Here is a 20,137-nt window from a genome sequence, read left to right on the forward strand (position 1 = left end):
ATAAGATCTGATAACATTGGAGTCTTGACAGGTAACAGACTGATTTTCCACCCCCCCCCCCCCCCACCCCCCCCCCCCCCCACCCCCCCCCCCCCCCACCCCCCCCCCCCCCCACCCCCCCCCCCCCCCACCCCCCCCCCCCCCCACCCCCCCCCCCCCCCACCCCCCCCCCCCCCCACCCCCCCCCCCCCCCACCCCCCCCCCCCCCCACCCCCCCCCCCCCCCACCCCCCCCCCCCCCCACCCCCCCCCCCCCCCACCCCCCCCCCCCCCCACCCCCCCCCCCCCCCACCCCCCCCCCCCCCCACCCCCCCCCCCCCCCACCCCCCCCCCCCCCCACCCCCCCCCCCCCCCACCCCCCCCCCCCCCCACCCCCCCCCCCCCCCACCCCCCCCCCCCCCCACCCCCCCCCCCCCCCACCCCCCCCCCCCCCCACCCCCCCCCCCCCCCACCCCCCCCCCCCCCCACCCCCCCCCCCCCCCACCCCCCCCCCCCCCCACCCCCCCCCCCCCCCACCCCCCCCCCCCCCCACCCCCCCCCCCCCCCAAATTTAGTCTTGAGCAGGATAAAATTGAATTTCATATTGAAAAGAATAACATGTAAGAAAGTTTTAAAGCGAATAAAAGTTGAGCAGCTCTCAGATGTAAACTGTAGACTAAAATACAGAAATATTATTGAAAAGAAAATGAAAGAGTTTGAGAACAGGAATCAAACCTTGGAGATTCGGTGGCAAACTCTGAAGGAAACATTGATTGATTCTGCCAGAGAAGCATGTGGTGAAGTTGTGTGCAAAGATAAAAAAATCAGAACTCCCTGGTGGACACAGGAAGTTAAAGAGGCAGTGAAGGAAAAGAAGAAAGCATATCAAAGGTTCCTGGCAAATAAGTCAGCTTTTACTCTTACAGAATACAGAGACAAATGTAAGAGAGCTAAACAGTGTGTAAAACTAGCTAAACAAAAGTCATGGGAGGACTTTGGCAAGAATATAGAAAATAAATATCAAGAAGGTGGCAAAATATTCTGGAGGTTGTTGAAGAAGCTTAGGAATGGAGGAAAGAGTGCTGTAAAAGGAATTAGAGATCATAAAGGTGAAATGAAAACAGGAGAAAAAGATATCCTTGAAGTATGGAGTAATTACTTTGAAAAACTGCTAAATGAAACAAGCAGTGATGACAGCACAGTGATAAAAAACACTGACCAGGCATGCAGTCAGGAATACATATCCATACTTGAAGTAGAAAAAGCCATCAAAGGCTTGAAATGTGGAAAGGCAGCAGGAGTAGATGATATTCGACCAGAAATGCTGAAGTATGGTGGTATAAGAGTCTTACAGTGGCTGCACTGCATAGTTCAGAAAGCCTGGACAGAGGGACGAATTCCCGATGATTGGAGTAGAGCTCTCATAGTACCCATATATAAAAAGGGAAATAAAACTGAATGTGAGAATTACAGAGGTATTTCCCTACTGAGTGTTCCTGGCAAGATCTATGCAAGTATACTTGAGAAACGGTTGAGAAGAATTGTGGAAGAAAAGCTTGGTGAAGAACAAGCTGGATTCAGGCCAAATAGAGGCTGTCAGGATCAGATCTTCACTTTACGACAAATAGTCGAGAAAGCATGGGAATATAACAAAGATCTGTATTTAAGTTTTGTCGATTTGGAAAAGGCATATGACAAGGTGCCAAGAGAGAAGCTATTCAATACGCTGCAGTTATATGGTGTCAATGGGGCATTATATCAAGCAATACTTAGTCTTTATTTGAGTTGTGAGTCAGCAGTTAGAATTGAAGGAAGTACAGGAAGATGGTTTAATGTTAAATCTGGTGTGAGACAAGGATGTACATTATCCCCTCTGTTATTCATTATCTATATGGATCACATTATGAAGGAATGTGGTATTAAACCTGACATCAAAATTGGAGATGTTAATGTCAGCTCTTTGCTTTATGCGGATGATGTTATACTTCTAAATAAATCCGCTACAAGTGTGCAAGATTCTCTGACTAAATTGAATAGCTGTTGTAATAGATATGGTATGAAGGTCAGCAATAAAAAGACAAAGACAATGAAAATAGGCAGAATCATTGAAAATGTCAACTGTGTTGTGAATGGAGAACCTGTGGAACAAGTAAAACATTTCAGCTACTTAGGCACAATTTTTACTGAAGATGGTAAACTAAATATAGAAATAGACAACAGAATCAGCAAAGCTGGTATCGTGGGAAGTCAATTGAATAAATTCATATGGAATAAGAAAGAAATTAGTCAGAACACTAAATTAGCTGTATACAAGACTGTGTTCAAACCAATTTTAACTTATGGATCTGAGAGCTGGGTCAGAAGTAAAACACTTGACCAAAGACTAGAGACCGCAGATATGAGAGTCCTGAGAAAGATTAGAGGCGTGAACAGATGGCATCAATGGCAATATCATATTAAAAATGAGGATATTAGGAAAGAACTTGACATTGTCAGCATCCAGGAATGCGTTAGCAGAGCTAATCTCAGGTGATATGGTCACTTAAACAGAATGGGAGAGGAAAGATTAGCAAAACAAGTGTTCTCTGCCAGGTTGGCAGGAAAACAACCCAGAGGAAGACCAAGATATAGGTGGATTGATACGGTACAAAGTGCCTTAGACGATAGAAATATAAGATCTGATAATGTTGGAGTCTTGACAAGTAACAGACTGATTTGGAGGAAAATTGTAGATAGGAAGTTAGTAATGATGTAATTTTTTCATGTAGTACTGTCATATCCTGTACACCCCTTGAGGGTACATGGCAGGAATTTGATGATGATGATGATGATGATGATGATTTATAAAATATTATAAATAAATAAATATATATATATATATATTAAATTTATAAATAAATAAATTAAGTTAAATTAATTTTTTATTAATTTTTCCGCTATTAAAAACTGGCACGTCAGCAACTCGATTTGTAAATTTTTGGCACATGCACATAAAAAGGTTTGCCACCGCTGCTCTAATTCATCTTCTAATCTTTTACTGCTGAACCATTTATGATATGCTTCTTTTTCATTTTGATTTATTTCTATGATTGTATTGTCCCATATCTTCAGTTTTTTTTTTCTTTTTAGTGAATTTTTTGGTCTTTAGTATCATTTTCATATTAAGCTACTGTATTTCTATTTCTTTATTTTGCTTTTATTTTATCTAAATATTGGTTAATTCTTTGTTCCTACAGCCATTGTATATTTATGTCATTTAATAATCTACTTTTATAGCAAAAATGTTTCAAAGTTTCTTTCTGTTCTTGTTATTTGTAGCTGTAGCCATTTAGGTGGTAATCTTAATTTTATTTTAGCAAGGATAACTACTTATTTCATATCCTCTATGGACTCTAACATCTGCAGAAAACTTTGATGTATTTTCATTTAAGCTAAAGTAATCTAATATTGATTTCCATCCTCTTGCTGCCCAAGTATATTTATGTATGTCTCTATGCTTACAGAAAGAATTCATTATTTTAAGATTATTATAAACTATAAAGTAAATCAATATGTTATTATCAATATGTTATTAATCAATATGTTATTATTAAATTTTCATGTTTCCAATTCTTGCATTTAAGTTTCCTGCTAATATTACATATTCATGTTTATTTATTTTATTATATATATATTTGTTCGCCCGATTAGCCTAGTGGCTATGCACTTTGCAACAATATGCCTGGGGAAGGAGTGTCCTAGGTTTGATTTTCGATTCCTGTTGGAGACGTGAGGAGCTTAAGGATCTTCCTCAGCCATAGCCAAGTTAGCCAGTCTTGGGCATGGACAGCAGGGTTTTTTTCACCAGTTTATCTGGTGAAAAAAACCCTGCTGTCCATCGCACAAGCAGGCAATCCGGACCCTTGAACACACACGGCTACAGTCATAAAATACTACGGCAAGGAAGGCAATGGGAAATCACCTTGCTCATAATCATTTCCCTAGTATGGTAGCATATAGCTACCCATCCATGCCATATGGCTGAGAGAATAGGATATATTTTGTAATTGATTATAAAATTCAATATCATCATTTTCTCTTCCTTCTTCTAGGGTATATAAATGAATTATTGTTAAATAGCCTCTCTCTATTTTTATTCTAGCTTCTATTATTCATTCATTCCATAATTTTTAATATTTTAACTGTTTTGAAAGGGAATTACGAATCCAAATCATAATACCTGCTTGTGCTCTATAGTTTCTGTCGATTCCACTATATATTACATTAAAATTTTCAGTTCTCATTGTTCCTTTTAATTTCTTTTTTGGTTTCAGTGATTACTGCTATTTGAAAATTTCTTTCATTTAATATTTGATCTAATTCTATTTCTTTATATGCTATTCCTCTTATGTTCCAGTTTACTATATTTATTTATTATTATTTTTGTGACACCTCCAAGGAGTCCAAAGACTCATCGGGAAGACACCCACTGTACAACTCTCCATCTCCACCTCTATTACCAATCATCTACATCAGCACCATCCACTGCCCATCACCAACACCACAGTTAGTATTTTTTGTCTGTAAATTGCATGTGTTCTGAAAGGGTGATTTGTCTGTATGCAGGATGAAAAACCCGAGTTTCCGAGAGAAAAAAACCTGCTACCTCCGTATGAGGTCGGCTAACTCACCTTCGATTGAAAAAGTCCATATATATAAAGATTCCTCACGTCATGATGAGACTCGAACTTAGGCCTTTTCCAATTGAAGGGTGTAACATACCGTCGTAACAACGTGATATTTATTATATATTTTGTCATTTCCATTTTTGTTTTACCTCTTTCATTCCAGGGTCAAATGATAATAATAATAATAATGGTAATCAATTTACTTACAAAAGCTATCTGCATGCAATAATGAAACATTCAAACAAAAAGAAAAATTAAAAAATTATATACCCTAAATCTGTGCCTAGTACTTTGTCCATCTGCTGTAAACGTGATAATGCCCATTGCAATGTTAATATGGCAACCAACAAACATTCCCTGATTAGAACTACGTCCAGAGGCCTCTCCATGTGATACTTCAGCATGTAGATGTCCTGCGCATACCATGTAGCAATCTTGTCGATCAAGTCTGTAGACAATGAAGCAAAAATCAGTGGTATACATTATTCAGACTATATGATTTTAAAAAAAAATGAGACATATAGATAGATATTCCATATTAAAATAACTCTTCCAATCCTTTCAATGGTATAATTCACTAATTCTTTCCATAACTTACACATAAAAAGGAGGATGTTACTATAAACGCTAATCTAGAAACACACATACACACACACACACACGCACGCACGCACGCACGCACACACGCACCATCACATTAACATCAAGTACTTCACCAATAAAACCAATCTAGAGATATTTGCTCAAGTATTGAAAAGCGAATTTTTTTCATGCCTAATCTCAGAACATCACTTTAATGTGATCAGTAAACAACAGCTCAGCTTTGTTGTTTGCTGGTTATTTCATCTGGGCATCAGAACAAGCCGATATAGACTTCCTTGCTTATGTGCTTTCATCAGGTCTGAAAAAATCCAGCAACCAAACACTCAGAACAACCAAGAAGCTAAACATCAAGGAAGAAAATCAGTACCTTGGTGGAATGCCAAATTAACAGTCTTAAGAAAACGTGTTAATGTACTCAGACGACTATATCAAAGAACATACAATAACCAAGATTTAAGAGAGAGAGCAAAAGATAGAACTACTATAAAGCCAAATACTGCTATCAGTACAAAATTACAAACGTGAAAACAGAATAATGGAAAAAATTCTGTACTGTTTCAACCATATCGAATTCTTGGAATTGCATATATATAAATTAGCAGCAAGCAAGAATAAGACAACATCCATATTATCAACCATCAAGAAAACAGACGGCACCTACACAAAAACTTAGCAGAAACTGCAGCTATTATGATCAACAAGTTTATTCCCGATGATGATGAATCAACAGACGAAGAAATTCACAAAACTTACAGACAAAGAATGAAAACAGACATAGATACTCCTAATGATGACTTATTTACAACTAAAGAAATCAAGTCTGTATTAAGATCAATGGATCCAAGTAAAACTCCTGGAGAGGACGGAATAACCAGCGATATACTACTAAGAACATTTGTCGAATTTCCCGAATTCATAACAACAGTTTACAATGAATGCCTAAAAAGAGGGCGATTTCTTTTAAAATGGAAACATTCCAAAATTATACCCATAAAAAAACCAGGAAAAGAAACATCCGACGAAATTAGCAAATATAGGCCATTCAGTCTCATAAAAGTTGCTGGTAAGGTGCTAGAAAATCTTCTGATAAACCGAATAATGTACTATGTCTACTCAAGAAACCTATTAAGTAGCAATCAATATGCATTTAGACCTCAATCCAGCACAGTAGATGCAATTATGGAGGTAAAAGAGTTCACAGAAGACAGTCTACAGAAAAAAAAAAAGACATACTACTGATCTCACTCGACGTACAAGGAACTTTCGATGCTGCTTGGTGGCCAGCCATTATCAATCAATTAAGAGATTTAAAATGTCCAAAAAACTTACTCGATATTATAAAAAATTATTTTACAGACAGAAGAGCAACCCTGCTATTAAAAACCACAACTGTAATGAAAGAAGTCAAACGAGGCTGCCCTCAAGGCTCCTGCTGTGGACCAGGCTTTTGGAATACCCAGTATGACTTCTTTTCACTACTGAAACAAAAGTCATAGCTTTCGCCAATGATGCGATGATAATGATTCGGGGACGTGACAGCTTACAACTAGAAGAAACGGCCAATGAAGAACTCTTTAAAATTGCAGAGTAGGCACGCGAGAAGAAAGTTACATTCAATAGCAGCAAGTCTAAAGTGCTTCACATCTCACGTAAAAAATCAAAACAACCTGTTACAGTCTTCCTAAATGGAGAAGTTCTCGAGGTAGCCAGAGTTAAAATACCTAGGGGTAATAAGAGATGAAAGATTTACCTTCGACAAGCACATCTTATATGTTGCTGAGAAAAGCTTACAAATTGTAAACCTTCTAGCAAAGTCGGCAAGAATTAAGTGGGGATTAGGCCAACAAGCGCTGAAAACAATATATACCAGAGCTGTACTACCATTAATATCTTATGCTGCACCTGCCTGGAAACATTCGCTAAAATCAAAAAAAAATCGACAAAAGCTAAATAGAGTTCAATGCCTTATAGCCATACGTATAATTAAAGGAAACAGGACAATATCTTTTGAGGCAGCTTGTGTTATTGCAGCTCTAACACCGATCTGCTTGAAAATACAAGAATTATCTCTAATATATGAAGTCACTTGCGGAAGATATAACGAAAATTCTAACATTGATCCAAATTGCTACGAACGTCCGCTTCACTACAGTAAGTGGCCTCACCAAGCAAAGAAAACAAATATTAAGGAGAAGGAAAGCTCTGAAAGTGACGAATTCCATATATACACTGACGGAAGCAAAACTGGAGGGAATGTGGCTGTTCTCTCATTGCATATAACAGGCAGTCCATTATACAAGAACGCTGTTCTAGACTGCACTCTCTCTGTTCCAAACAACCAAGCAGAACAACTTGCTATAGTTCATTCACTTATATATCTCAAGGAATTAGAAGTCAACACCTCTCATCAAAAGACAGCAACAATTTACAGTAACAGTAGAAGCATTATAGATGGCATAAAAAAACAGAACAACCATATAGTGTTAATAGAACAGACAAGAAAGATGGTTTGGAATCTCACTCCATCGGGATAGGAAATCAAGTTCTGCTGGGTGAACGCACATACTGGGGTTGCAGGAAATGAGAGAGCGGATCAGTTAGCTAAAGAATTTCTTTAAGACTCTGGATATTTTTTTGATTTGTCTCAAACATAGGGGATGGCGATAGCATTATGAAAATGATTGTGAAGAGAAAGCCATGCATTGGGGAAAGGCCTGATTATTTTTTGGTATTGTGGGAACTGTAGACATTAGATAAAAAAATGTGGTGTATATGTGGAGTTCTGTTGCGAGAGAGGTCTCATTGGAAGATAGGTTATAAGCTCTATGAATTAGTGTTTTTATGATACCATATTGTTGAGAGGGGAGGGATGGGAAAGTTTGTGAATGTATCTGCCTGTGTGAATGGGTTTCCTATATACTGAAAATAACAGGTTACTATTAGGTAGGTGGATGACCAAGGCGTCTAGAAAGGCCAGACTATTATTAGTTTCCTTTTCCGCTGTAAATTGGATTCTAGGGTTGTTGGAAGTTTTTCCACTTGGTTATATTATAAATTAAAGATACCAAGAATTTATATACTTGGTTTAATCCTTTATCCAAGTGTAAGTAAACAAAGTTTACAAAGGTTACCAGTGGAGTGCGACTGGGATCTGTTTTGACACCCCTATTATTTAATTTGTATTAACTGGAGATGCAGCTGTTTGCAATGATGCAAATTTGGGAAGAACTATAAAAATTAGAGCAGATGTGGCTTTCCAGGAGGATCTGAATAGACTAGGTGAATGGACAAAGTGCAGCTATTAGTTTAATGTTGCAAAATGCATGGTACTTTGGTAAGCTAGGTTGTGATGCAGAGTATTCAATTAATAGAGAAATTTCGAAGGAAGTGAAGGAGATGAGAGACTGGGTGGGGTGGTGGACAGAGACTAAAATTGTAAAAACATCACAATGAATAATAGCAATGATGAGGAAAATTACATGCAGAAGCATAAAAAAAAAAAAAAATAAAAGGTTACATTCCCTTTGGTTACCTGGTTTTCTAGGGGAAGAGGATGTATTGGAGAGGGGTTACTAAGTCTGTCAAATCTATGAAATTTCAGATATGAGGAGAGATTAAGGGAATGCAAGTTACAGAATCTTATGAATAAAAGAAGAGGGGATATGATTGAGAAACATAAGGTTGTGAGGGATTGTTATCAGATTAATGTGGAGGAGATTTTTCATAGAATAGAGGGATTCAAGGGTTGAACTAGAGGCCATCCATGGAAGGTGTATAGGGAGTGTGTGGCAGATGTTAATAATAATAATAATAATAATAATAATAAACAAAGAGTAAAGCTATGTTACTATACATATATTATGCTAAAGTCACACGAAGTCATCCATTAACACTACATAAATTAACAAAATTTATGCTACAGATTAATAGACAAACTAAAACAAAAATAGAATTGATGGTTGCCAATACATGAAATGTGTGCTGAATTTATTACTTAGACTCCTAAAATGAGGGCTTAATGCAGAACTGCAGAACTTGAAATAGAAGTTATGTGGGCTGAATGTGTGTGCCATCTGTATTCTTGAAACTTTTAGGCCAACATTATTGTTTAGATAAGGAAGGTCGATTACAATTTCATAGGATTCTTTAATTTTGCAATTATATTTGCATACACTGTAAGAAACAGGTACTTTTCCAGTCAATTTGGATGCTAGCAGTATGATCAGAGAGCCCTGATTTACCAAAATTGTTAAATTCGATGTGCCCTTTATGTTCTTTTTTATGGTTTGCTACTGTGCATCCAGTTTCACAAATGTATGGTAAGTTATGAATGCATTACATTTCTAAATTCCAGGATGGGTCAAGGAGGGGAGATTTTTAGAGGAGTTGAATATTTTTTAATTTTATAGGTGGCTTAAAATAGCATTAAGGTTGCAATAGTTTAGCATTTTATTTATTTTTTCAGATATTCCTTTAAGATAAGGAGTAGCTATGGTTTTACTATATTATTTCCATTTTTAAGTGTAGTTTTTTAAAGAATTTTATTGGTGATATTTTTGCTATAGACATTGTAAAGAGCTTTCTCATTAGAACATATTGTCATAGTTCTGCTCTTGAGGGTGTTAATGACTCTCGGGTTTTTGTGAAGGGTGTTGGTAAGAATTAGCATATGTGCATTGGCTGGTAAGTGTGGGTCTGCAGTAGACAGTGAAGAATAGACTGCCTGAGTATGTGTGACATGTGTATTCAGAAAAGGAATCAGTTTTCATTTTCAATTTCCATGGTAAATTGTATGGAATCATATATAGTTTGTTCAGGTAGATGAAAAAGGTGTTTAAAGCTTAGAAATTGTGGCCAGATAACAAAAAGATCATCAACATATCTAATCCAAACTGTAAGTTTTAAAGTCAAGGTATGAGTATATTGCTCACTGCTTCCATCTAAAGGCAAATAAGAAGGAGATAGTGTTGAGACAATGGCTGTATACCTTGTTTTTGTAGGTAAAAATTATTTTGCCACATGAAGTAATCAAAACATAGGACATGGGCAAAGTAATAAAGGCAGTAATTAGTTCTGTAAGAACTAATTACTGTCTGATATTATGGCTCTCTTTAAGGGACATTTGATATTATGGGACATCTGTGAAAAGCATAGTCAGACCATATTAAGTAATTCAGACATAACTGTGTTCTATATAAAATATTATAGAAATCACATAGACTATGACATAGAATGTGCTAAATCATTTTGTGTCAGTCTACTAAACAACTGACAGCTCTGTTGACTTAGTTTTTCAGTGAAAGTCTGGCCATGGGAAAGACACCCAAGAAGTGGAAGGAGGATAAGATAGTGTCACTGCATTCATGTGGCATTAACAGACTGGAAATGTCTAATTATAGGACAGTTTGTGTTTCATCAGTAGTTGTTCAGATTTTGGAGAAATTAGTGAGGGACCACAATCAGCTTTGGGAAGATGATAGCAATGTTATCTGTGAGAGTCAACATGGATTTTTTAAGGGGTGCTCTTGCTTTAGTAACACGATTGCCTTTGATAATAAAGTGATAAGAATGGTTGATGAGGGAAAGGCATATTCTGCAATTTTTTTGGATTTTGCAAAGGCATTTGACAGGGTGCCACATGATAAGTTGATATTTAAGTTGCAGTACGTGAGTTTAGATGTCAGGTTAGTCAACTGGATTCAGGATTGGCTATCTCATAGGTATCAGAGTTGTGTATAGTGTGGCAATATCAAGGAGACAAAAGGCTACAAGTGGGGTGCCCACAGGGATCAGTACTGGAACCAGTATTGTTTAACCTTTATATCAATGACATTGGATTGCAGGGAGAGATTCAGTTGTTTGCAGATGATGTGAAGCTAGTAAGGGTTATTAATAATAGTCAGATGTGGTAGTCCTGCAAGAGGATTTGAATAAACTGGACAGATGGGCGAATATGAATGGGGGTTTCAGTTTAATGCAGCAAAATGTAAAGTCTTAAAGTTTGGGATACATTGATGGGAGGCTGCACACTCTGTTGAAGAAGCTGTAAGGAAGTACGGGAGACAAGAGATCTGGGGGGTGATGACTGATAGAAACCTGAAATTCAGGGAACATATTGCAAAAGTGGTGAAGGTAACCCAGATGATTGCTGCAATACTGAGAAGGACACTGAATTGCAGAGAAAAAAGAGTTGTCATTCCACTGTATAAAGCTCTGATCAGAGCTTTATACAGTGGAATATACACTTGGACTATTGCTCTCAAATTTGGTCCAAAGGATTTGAAGGGGATAAATTAACTGTGGAAAGGGTATAGAGGGACAGATAACAAAGATGGTTTCAGGACTGTACAGTTATGTTAGTTATGAGGACAGGCTGAGGGAATGTGGACTGCAGAGTTTGGTAGATAGAAGAAGAAGAAGAAGAAGAAGAATAGGTGATATGATTAAGACTTTGAAACTGTTGAGAGATGGTTATAGGGTTGACATTGGAGAGTTCTTTCGCTTGGTGGAATGGGGGGGGGGAGCAAGGACAAGGGCACCCTTGGAAGTTATGAAAGGAAGCTGTGAGTGAGCAAGAGGATGAGGAGTGTTTTTTTGCATGGAGTGTGGTTGAATCATGGAATGCATTGCCTGATCAAGTGGTGAGAGCACGAATGGTCACTGAGTTCAAGGAGTGGTATGATAGACTTTGTATTTTCTAGGAGGGGCCTCCCATGATGAGTCGTTTGACTCCATAGAGTCATAATCATAATAATTTACCAATGATAACTTAATAATGATAAATTTAATAATGTTGTGAAGAGTATATAAAAATAAATGTGATCAGTAAATTCATGAGCTGTGCAAACACAGGCAAGAAGGATGATGAGCATGGTAAAGAAAGTAAAAGCTACTTATGAGATGAAGCTAGCCCAGGAGGATCCAGCTCATTCCTGGATCTATAGCTAGTTCCACCGATACCACTTATTTGATGTGACTTCTCAATGCTTAACTTAAGCGATTTCTTTTTTTCTTATTCATCTCAGAACTTTCTTCAAATCCAACCCTTTTCTCCTGATCCCAGGTCCTCCCCTTCCCTGCACACACATTCACATCATCTGGGAGCATTAGCCTTTCTCACGTTGTATTCCCATGTCCACCCTGAGCCTCTCCATTTCTCTGTCTCTCATTCTCTCATAGTCATACAACTCACTTCTTCTTTCATAACTACCTCTTCAATCTCTCCTGTCTTACTCTCCAATTCTTCCACATTGCTTCCCACTTGATCAGATTCATTCTCTGCAATCACTTCTCTTCTACCTCCCAGCAGCAGTCTCTCCAAGCGACTCACACCAAACCATTCAAATGTAGTCCATCACTTTTACACATGTAGAAAGTATTTTTAACTTGGGTATAGTTATGTTAAAGATACCAAGCAATTTTTAAACCTGGTTTTACTCCATTTTTTCCAAGTAAGCAAACAGACAAAATGTCAAGTTTGCACCTGCAATTTATGCAAGACTAGCTGATCCCACAGGTAGTGCAAGACCAAGGCAACTCGTGGTAGAGGTGGAGCAAGCTCTGATCACTAATCTTAATATTTACCCTTAATGCCAAAACACATCTCCAAGAAGGGGATGTATGATGTTTTGTATTAAAGGCAAGGGGCCACTACCCAGACCAGTTTCGACCTTTATTGAGGTCTCATCAGTGGGGAGCCAGGCTAGAAATACCAAGATTTAGTAATGCAGAGCTTGTAAGTATTTTACCAAAACGAGTTACCATAAGGTGTTATAACCTTATTAAATAAAAATCTCAGGAGGAGATATAGATGTAGAAAGTATTTTTAACTTGGGTATAGTTATGTTAAAGATACCAAGCAATTTTTAAACCTGGTTTTACTCCATTTTTTCCAAGTAAGCAAAGAGACTAAATGTCAAGTTTGCACCTGCAATTTATGCAAGACTAGCTGATCCCACAGGTAGTGCAAGACCTGAGTCTTGCACTACCTGTGGTGTTTTTTGGTGAGATGTGTTGAGTTTTTTGGTGAGATGTGTTTTGGCATTAAGGGTAAATATTAAGATTAGTGATCAGAGCTTGCTCCACCTCTACAACGAGTTGCCTTGGTCTTGCACTACCTGTGGGATCAGCTAGTCTTGCATAAATTGCAGGCGCAAACTTGACATTTTGTCTCTTTGCTTACTTGGAAAAAATGGAGTAAAACCAGGTTTAAAAATTGCTTGGTATCTTTAACACTCTTACACAGTTCACTTCATCCTTCAAACTCATTCTACACATTAACAAACTGCACTTCTTTCTCCTCACAAATGTTCATAATCCTTGCTCTCCACCTCATCTCACCACTGTCATACCTGAGCATCACATTTACCACCTTTCTCATCACATTATTATCTTTTATCCATCTCAACAACCTCCTGATATTCAATCTGACATGTTTTTTTTTTTTTCTTTCCAGTCAAGTCATTTGTCCCTAATCTGTTTGCCTTTTTTGGGAGAAGAAGTTGGTGGAGCAGATTCGAGATGAGCAACCAAGTTCATAACAGGTCTATGGAATTCTCCATATGAAGACACATCGAAGGTGTTTGGATAGTTGATAGGCAAAATAGAAGGGATATGATAAAAGATATATACAGTATAATTTATTAAAGGATTACTACAGGAGGGACATAGAAGACTTTATTTTCCCTTTAATACATTGCCAGAAATAACCAGGCCATTGCTGGCCTGGTTGGCCAAGTGGTTAGCATATTCGCTCTCCAGCCAAAAGGCTGCAGGTTCAAATCCCGCTGTGGACATGATTGTTTGTGATTGTCTGTGAAAATACTAGTGTTGGTGGTCAGTAGATGGTGTTGGTGTAGATGATGATGGCAGTTGCAGTTCATTGTAGCTGATGGATTGAGAGTGGAAACAGAGCTGTAGAGTAGGTATCCTCCCTCGATGCGTCTTTGGACTCCCTGGAGTATCATGTAATAATAATAATAATAATTGCCAGAAATAAGAAAACATGGGATCATCCCATTTGGATTGATGAATGAATGAATGAAATGGGTTACCAGAAGTGTTTTGTTAGCACTTCTTAGTGAATGAGTTCAATGAGATGTATGATAGGTATTGTGTGCATAACGGTTGGTAAACACTTCTTCTCGCAATAATCTTTGACTTCAGGTCCTTCTTCTTTTCATCATCATCATCTTCCACCTTACGTTTCGGACCTGTTGCAACAATGCCCATTATAATCTATCCTTGCATCATTTTAGTGATCATCCAACTGGTCTTCTAGTATTTGGTTTCCATTTTTCTATTTGTCTGATTATTCTTTCTTTTTGCATTCTGTTGGTATGATTTTACCATTCATTTTGCCTGTTTGCTAAGGTGCATTTATATATTTCTTCATTTCTGATTTTATCAATTTTTTTTCCTGCAGTTTTCCAAATAGTTATTTCAGTAGTAACGTTTAATTGTTTGATCTTAACCATTTTAGCTCTTGTTTCAAATGCATAAGTCAAAACTCTAAACTGGTCTTATTTTATACTTTTATATATACTTGTCTTAGGTGCAAAATTTAGATTTTTATTTTCCCATATCATTCTGATTAAACATTCAGAAATCTTGTTTGCTTTAAGTGTGCTTGATTTTTTTTTTCTATTTATTTCTAGCTTACACCTGATGTTGCCTATTAATCACAAGAGAACTGACCAAGAAACCAAGAAGACCTTTTGTTTACCTTTCTTTCTTTTTTTCTTATTCAATACATGACTGGAAATGAGAAAATATGGGGTTATTTCTGGAAATTCCAAGGATGACAGTCAGTAAAGTGTGTACTTCCTGCAATGAGTCATTGACTTCATGTCTGAGAAAATAATAATAATCACTATCAGTCAACATCATCATTAATAATAAAGAAATATACTTACATTTCATTTAAAGAGTTTTCCTCACCGATTCCTTGAAATACCACTTTTCGAACTATATTGTTATCAAACGTTTTGTCAAACTGACGATATGTATTAGCTACCCATCCACAATAAACATGATTAGGCTCTTGTCCTGGTAATATACGTACTCCATAAAAATAGTCATCCACTAAATCCAGAGATCCTTGATCTATATAATCTCCATCACCATCTCCATTCATATCTTCTACAGGCACTCTGGATAATTTTCTAGGAGAAATCATGCCAGGCTTATCAACTCCTCCAGGACTCAATGTATTTGGGCGTTCTGGAATGGTAGGAGGCACAATATGGCCAACTGAGCCTCTTGTTGAAGGGGTACGGACAGCAAGTGTTGGACCAGTAGTTGTAGTAGTTAGAGGCTTGGTCCTTTCAGGAGGCACATCCAACTGATTTGTATCTGTCTGTCCAACAGCTTTCTCACTGTCTTTTTTTTTAAAGAAACGGAAGGGCGAACGGCCTCGTCGTTTTGGTCTTTCAGGTTCTGAGTCACTAGTAGCTGGATCAGGTGTAATACTTTTTTTCCTTCTTAATTCCTCTAGTCCTTTTTTGTGTAATGCCTCTTCACTTGATGAAGCTCGTAGTTTAGTGGGATCAGATACTCCATCTGGAACTGCCAAGCTAGTCATGTCCATAGAATGAGTTTTGGCAAGAGTTGTTCTAGCTGCAGTCTGTTGTGCCTGCTGGGTATGTATGGCATCATCTGTTTCGGCTGCATCTTCTGAATACCCACGTTGAAGATCTGAGATATATAAAAGAAATTGTTTAGACATTTTACAATATAATTCTAATACATTCCAGCAAAGTGTCATCAGTTTATTTACATATCACTTTTTTTAAGAATATATCAATATCAAGATGTTAAGTTAAGTTAAGTTAAAGGGAGATGGTAAATCCCGTTTTATTTTATCGCCGGTTACGAAACTCGGATCGAAATCCATCGAATCCATAGAGTTTCATGCCGAAAAAACTATCGGCAAGCCCAAGTGTAAGTGATCACTTGGGTAGTACAACACCAGGGCAACTCCAAGCAAAGGTGGAGCAAGCTCTGTCACTAACTTTAATATTCTCTCATAATGTAAAACACAGCTCCTAAGAGATGTATATATACTGTTTTACATTATGAGAAGAGGTCACTACCCAGACAAGTTTCAACCTTTTTTGAGGTCTCATCAGTGAGTAGGTAGACCTGGAATATCAAGGTTTTCGTACCTGGCTATAAAATAAAATGGGATTTACCATCTCCCTTTAACTTAACTTGTATCGCCAGTAAAATAGCCTTTTGGCTTATTATATGTTTTATAAGTGTTTTCATAATATTATAATAAAAAGTTGTAAATATTATTGGTTAAAAAAAATACCTTGATGTACAGAGTACAAACCTTTAATATCTGACATACTAAAGCCACTCTTCAACATATACTGCTCCAGATTAGCTAATAAAAAAAAAATAATAAATTCAAAAATAAATTAAAATATTGCAAAAGTTTATATTATTTAGCTACACTGAATAACTTATTAGATAGTGCATTCACTTTACTTATATTAAATTTTATCTATTAGGATAAACAATTCAATGCCTCAAAATTATAATTATGCTTTTTATTCATTCATAATTTTAAACAACAATCTTCTACAAACTGAAATTGAATGTAATACCTATACAGCAAGATTCCATTACCTCAGGAATACATCACAATCCTGCCATTGTGTGGTTATTACCATGTCTTCTCCAGAGCAAATTCTCTTGTTTCTTCATACAATATTATTATTATCATTATCATTATTATTATTATTATTACTATTATTACCCAACACCCCCCATGGAGTTAAAGACTCATCTAGGAGGTCCTTTTATCAAACACACAGCTCATCATACCGTGCTTTAAACACACTCAAATTCTCTGCAGATGCCACACTCTCAGGAGGCATTCCAAACATTCACAACTCTGCATGAAAAAAACCTGTTTCTCACTCCATTACTCACACCCTCCTTATACAGCATCAGGGATGACCTCTGGATCTTCCCTGATCTCCCACTATGTTCTGTAGAACCTCTCCAGCATTGATCCTATAACAACCCCTTAATAACTTGTAGGTCTCTATTATATTATATCTCCCCTCCTCCTCCTGTCCACCAGACTCTAAAAGTTGCATCTTCTCAATCTTTCCTCATACTCAACATTCCAGAGGTCAGAAACTACCTTAGTCGCCTCTGGACCCTTTCCGACATCTCTTCATCCTTCTGAAAACCAAGTGTGTGGCCTAATCAAAGCCTTATACAATGGAACAAGAATCTCCCTACTTCTACACGTCAGTGTCCTCCGCATCATTCCCAGAAGCTTTTGTGTTGTCTTCATAATTTTGGCTACGTGTCCCCTAAATTTCAGATCCTTATTCACTATCACCCCCATATCTGTTATTTTCTCCACCTCCAACAATATATCCTCACCAAGCATAAATTCTACATCCCATCTTTGTTTTCCAATTTTTAAAACCTTACATTTTGCAACATTGAACTCACATCCACATTTCCATGCCCAATCACTCAATTTATTCAAGTCTTCTTGTAAGGCCACAACATCTTCTCTACTCTTCATGGTTCCCAACTTTGCATCATCTGCAAACAACTGAATATCTCCATTCAAATCTTCACCAATATCATTAATATACACATTAAACAGTAGTATCCCTAAAACAGACCCCTGAGGCACTCCACTAGTGACTTTACTTTTCCTGGATATCACTCCTCCATACACAAGTTGTTGATACCTATCAGATAGCCAGTCTCCAATCCAATGTACTAATCTAATATCTAACCCCATCTGCTCTAGTTTGACAGTCAACTTATCATGAGGTACTCTATCAATAGCCTTTGCGGAATCCAAGTATATTACTGTGTATCCTTCTCCTCTGTCCAAGGAAGCAGTCACTTTATTGTAATAAGTAAGTAGATTACTAAAACATGGCCTCCCTTTAGCAAATCCATGCTGTCCATCAAAGATTATACCATTGTTGTCAACCCAACTCTGGATCCTAGTTCACACAATGGGAGACATTATTATTATTATTATTATTATTATTATTATTCAGGTCTCCATGGAGTCATAAGATTCATCGTGAGAGGTCCTGCCTAAGAAACACAAAGTCTATCAAGACTCATCGAGGGGAGGTCCCCCCTAAGAAACACCTTCTTAGGGGGGACCTAAAAACCACCCTCCATGCAAAGAAACCACTCCTGATCCTCTTGCTCAAAGTTTTCTTTAGTAACTTCCAGGGATGGCATCTTGTCATCACCCCTTCCTGCAGTTCAACCAAGCAAAAGAACTCCCCAGTGTCAACCCTGTAACCACCTCTCAACAGTGTAAAAGTCTTAATCATATCACCTCTCCTTCTTCTATCCACCAAACTCTGCAGTCCACATTCCCTCAGCCGATCCTCATAACTATCATTGTACAGTTCTGAAACCATCTCTGTTATCTGCCTTTGTACCCTTTCTACAGTTAATTTATCCCCTTTAAATTCTGGGGACAAAATCTGAGAACAATAGTACAAGTGTGGTTTGATCAGGGTCTTATACAACGGGATGATAACTGTTTTATCTCTGCAGGTCAGCGTCCTTCTCATTATTGCAGCAATCGTCTGTGTTACCTTCACCACCTTTGCAATATATCCTCTAAATTTCAGATTTCTATCAATTATCAACCTCGAATCTCTTGTCTCCCCTACTTCCTCCAGTATAACTCCTCCTATAGAGTAGTTATACTGGAGGAAGTGTCCCATCAATGTTTCCTAAACTTCAAGACCTTACATTTTGCTGCATTAAACCAAATCTTATTAAACTAAAACTTATTCAAATCCTCTTGCAGGGCTGCTGCATCTGCAGTATTACTAATAATCCTTCCCAGCTTCACATCCTCTGCAAACAACTGAATATCCCCTTGCAATCCACTGACAATGTCACTGATATAAAGGTTAAACAATATAGTTTCCAGTACTGAGCCCTGTTGGACCCCACTTGTAACCCTCTGCCTCCTTGAAACTGCCCCACCATACACAATTCTCTGATACCTATTGGACAGCCAATCCTGAATCCAATTGACCAACCTGACATCCAGACTACTGTGCAGCAACTTAAATATCAGCTTATCATATGGCATCCTGTCAAATGCCTTTGCTAAATCCAAGAAAATGGCAGTATATACCTTTCCCTCCTCTACTGCTCTTGTAAGTTTATTATAAAAGGCTAGCATATTATTAAAACAAGAGCTCCCCTTCACAAATCCATGTTGACTCTCACAGATAACATTACCTTCATCTGCCCAATGTTGTATATGGTTCCTAACTAATTTCTCCAAGATCTTAACAATTACTATTGATGACTCCCAAACTGGCTATAATTAGACATTTCCAATCTGCTACCACCCTAATGCAATGGCACTATCTTATGCACCTTCCATTCTCTGGATACCTTTCCTGTAGCCAGACTTTCATTGAAAAACCAGGTCAAAGGAGCTTTCAGTCCTTTAGTAAATTCTCTCAAAACTCGTGGTGAAATACCATCTAGTCCCACAGTTTTACTGACATCCAGAATACTCAGTATTTGTACACACGCACTCCTCCTGCACCTCTAAACCTTGAACCTGCCCTATCCCTCTAGTATTAAAATTTACTCTTACAGGATGAAATACACCAATAAAGTGTTCATTTGAACAATTCCACTATGTCCTCTGCATCAGTCACTCTATTCCCATTTTTATCCCACAATATCATTGTTCCACGGTCATTTCATCTCCTACTGGCCACATAGATAAAAAATTCCCTAGGATTTTCTTTGGATCTTGGGGCCAATCTCTTCTCATATTCCAGTTTCGCCTTCCTTACCATTGTCACTCTCCTGACCTTTGTCTTATATTCTTCATGCATCTGCTCTTCA

General features: G+C 37.8%; 1 protein-coding gene across 3 annotated transcripts in view; it reads right to left on the reverse strand.

Annotated features, from left to right (window-relative positions):
- Positions 1-20,137, reverse strand: part of RyR (Ryanodine receptor) — a 1,703,288-nt gene that overhangs the window by 1,127,253 nt on the left and 555,898 nt on the right. For all 3 annotated transcript variants that reach the window (XM_090399345.1, XM_090399347.1, XM_090399344.1), the window contains exons 37-39: positions 16,584-16,637; positions 15,163-15,943; positions 4,916-5,093 (exon numbers count right to left, since the gene is read on the reverse strand). In XM_090399345.1, the coding sequence (XP_090255471.1) occupies positions 4,916-5,093; positions 15,163-15,943; positions 16,584-16,637 (1,013 nt within the window). The remainder of the gene's footprint in view (positions 1-4,915; positions 5,094-15,162; positions 15,944-16,583; positions 16,638-20,137) is intronic.

The sequence above is a fragment of the Typopeltis vanoorti genome, chromosome 10 (genome assembly GCF_054136105.1).
Source record: "Typopeltis vanoorti isolate ZY-2024b chromosome 10, IOZ_Tvanoo_1.0, whole genome shotgun sequence".
Classification (NCBI taxonomy): Eukaryota; Metazoa; Arthropoda; class Arachnida; order Uropygi; family Thelyphonidae; genus Typopeltis; species Typopeltis vanoorti.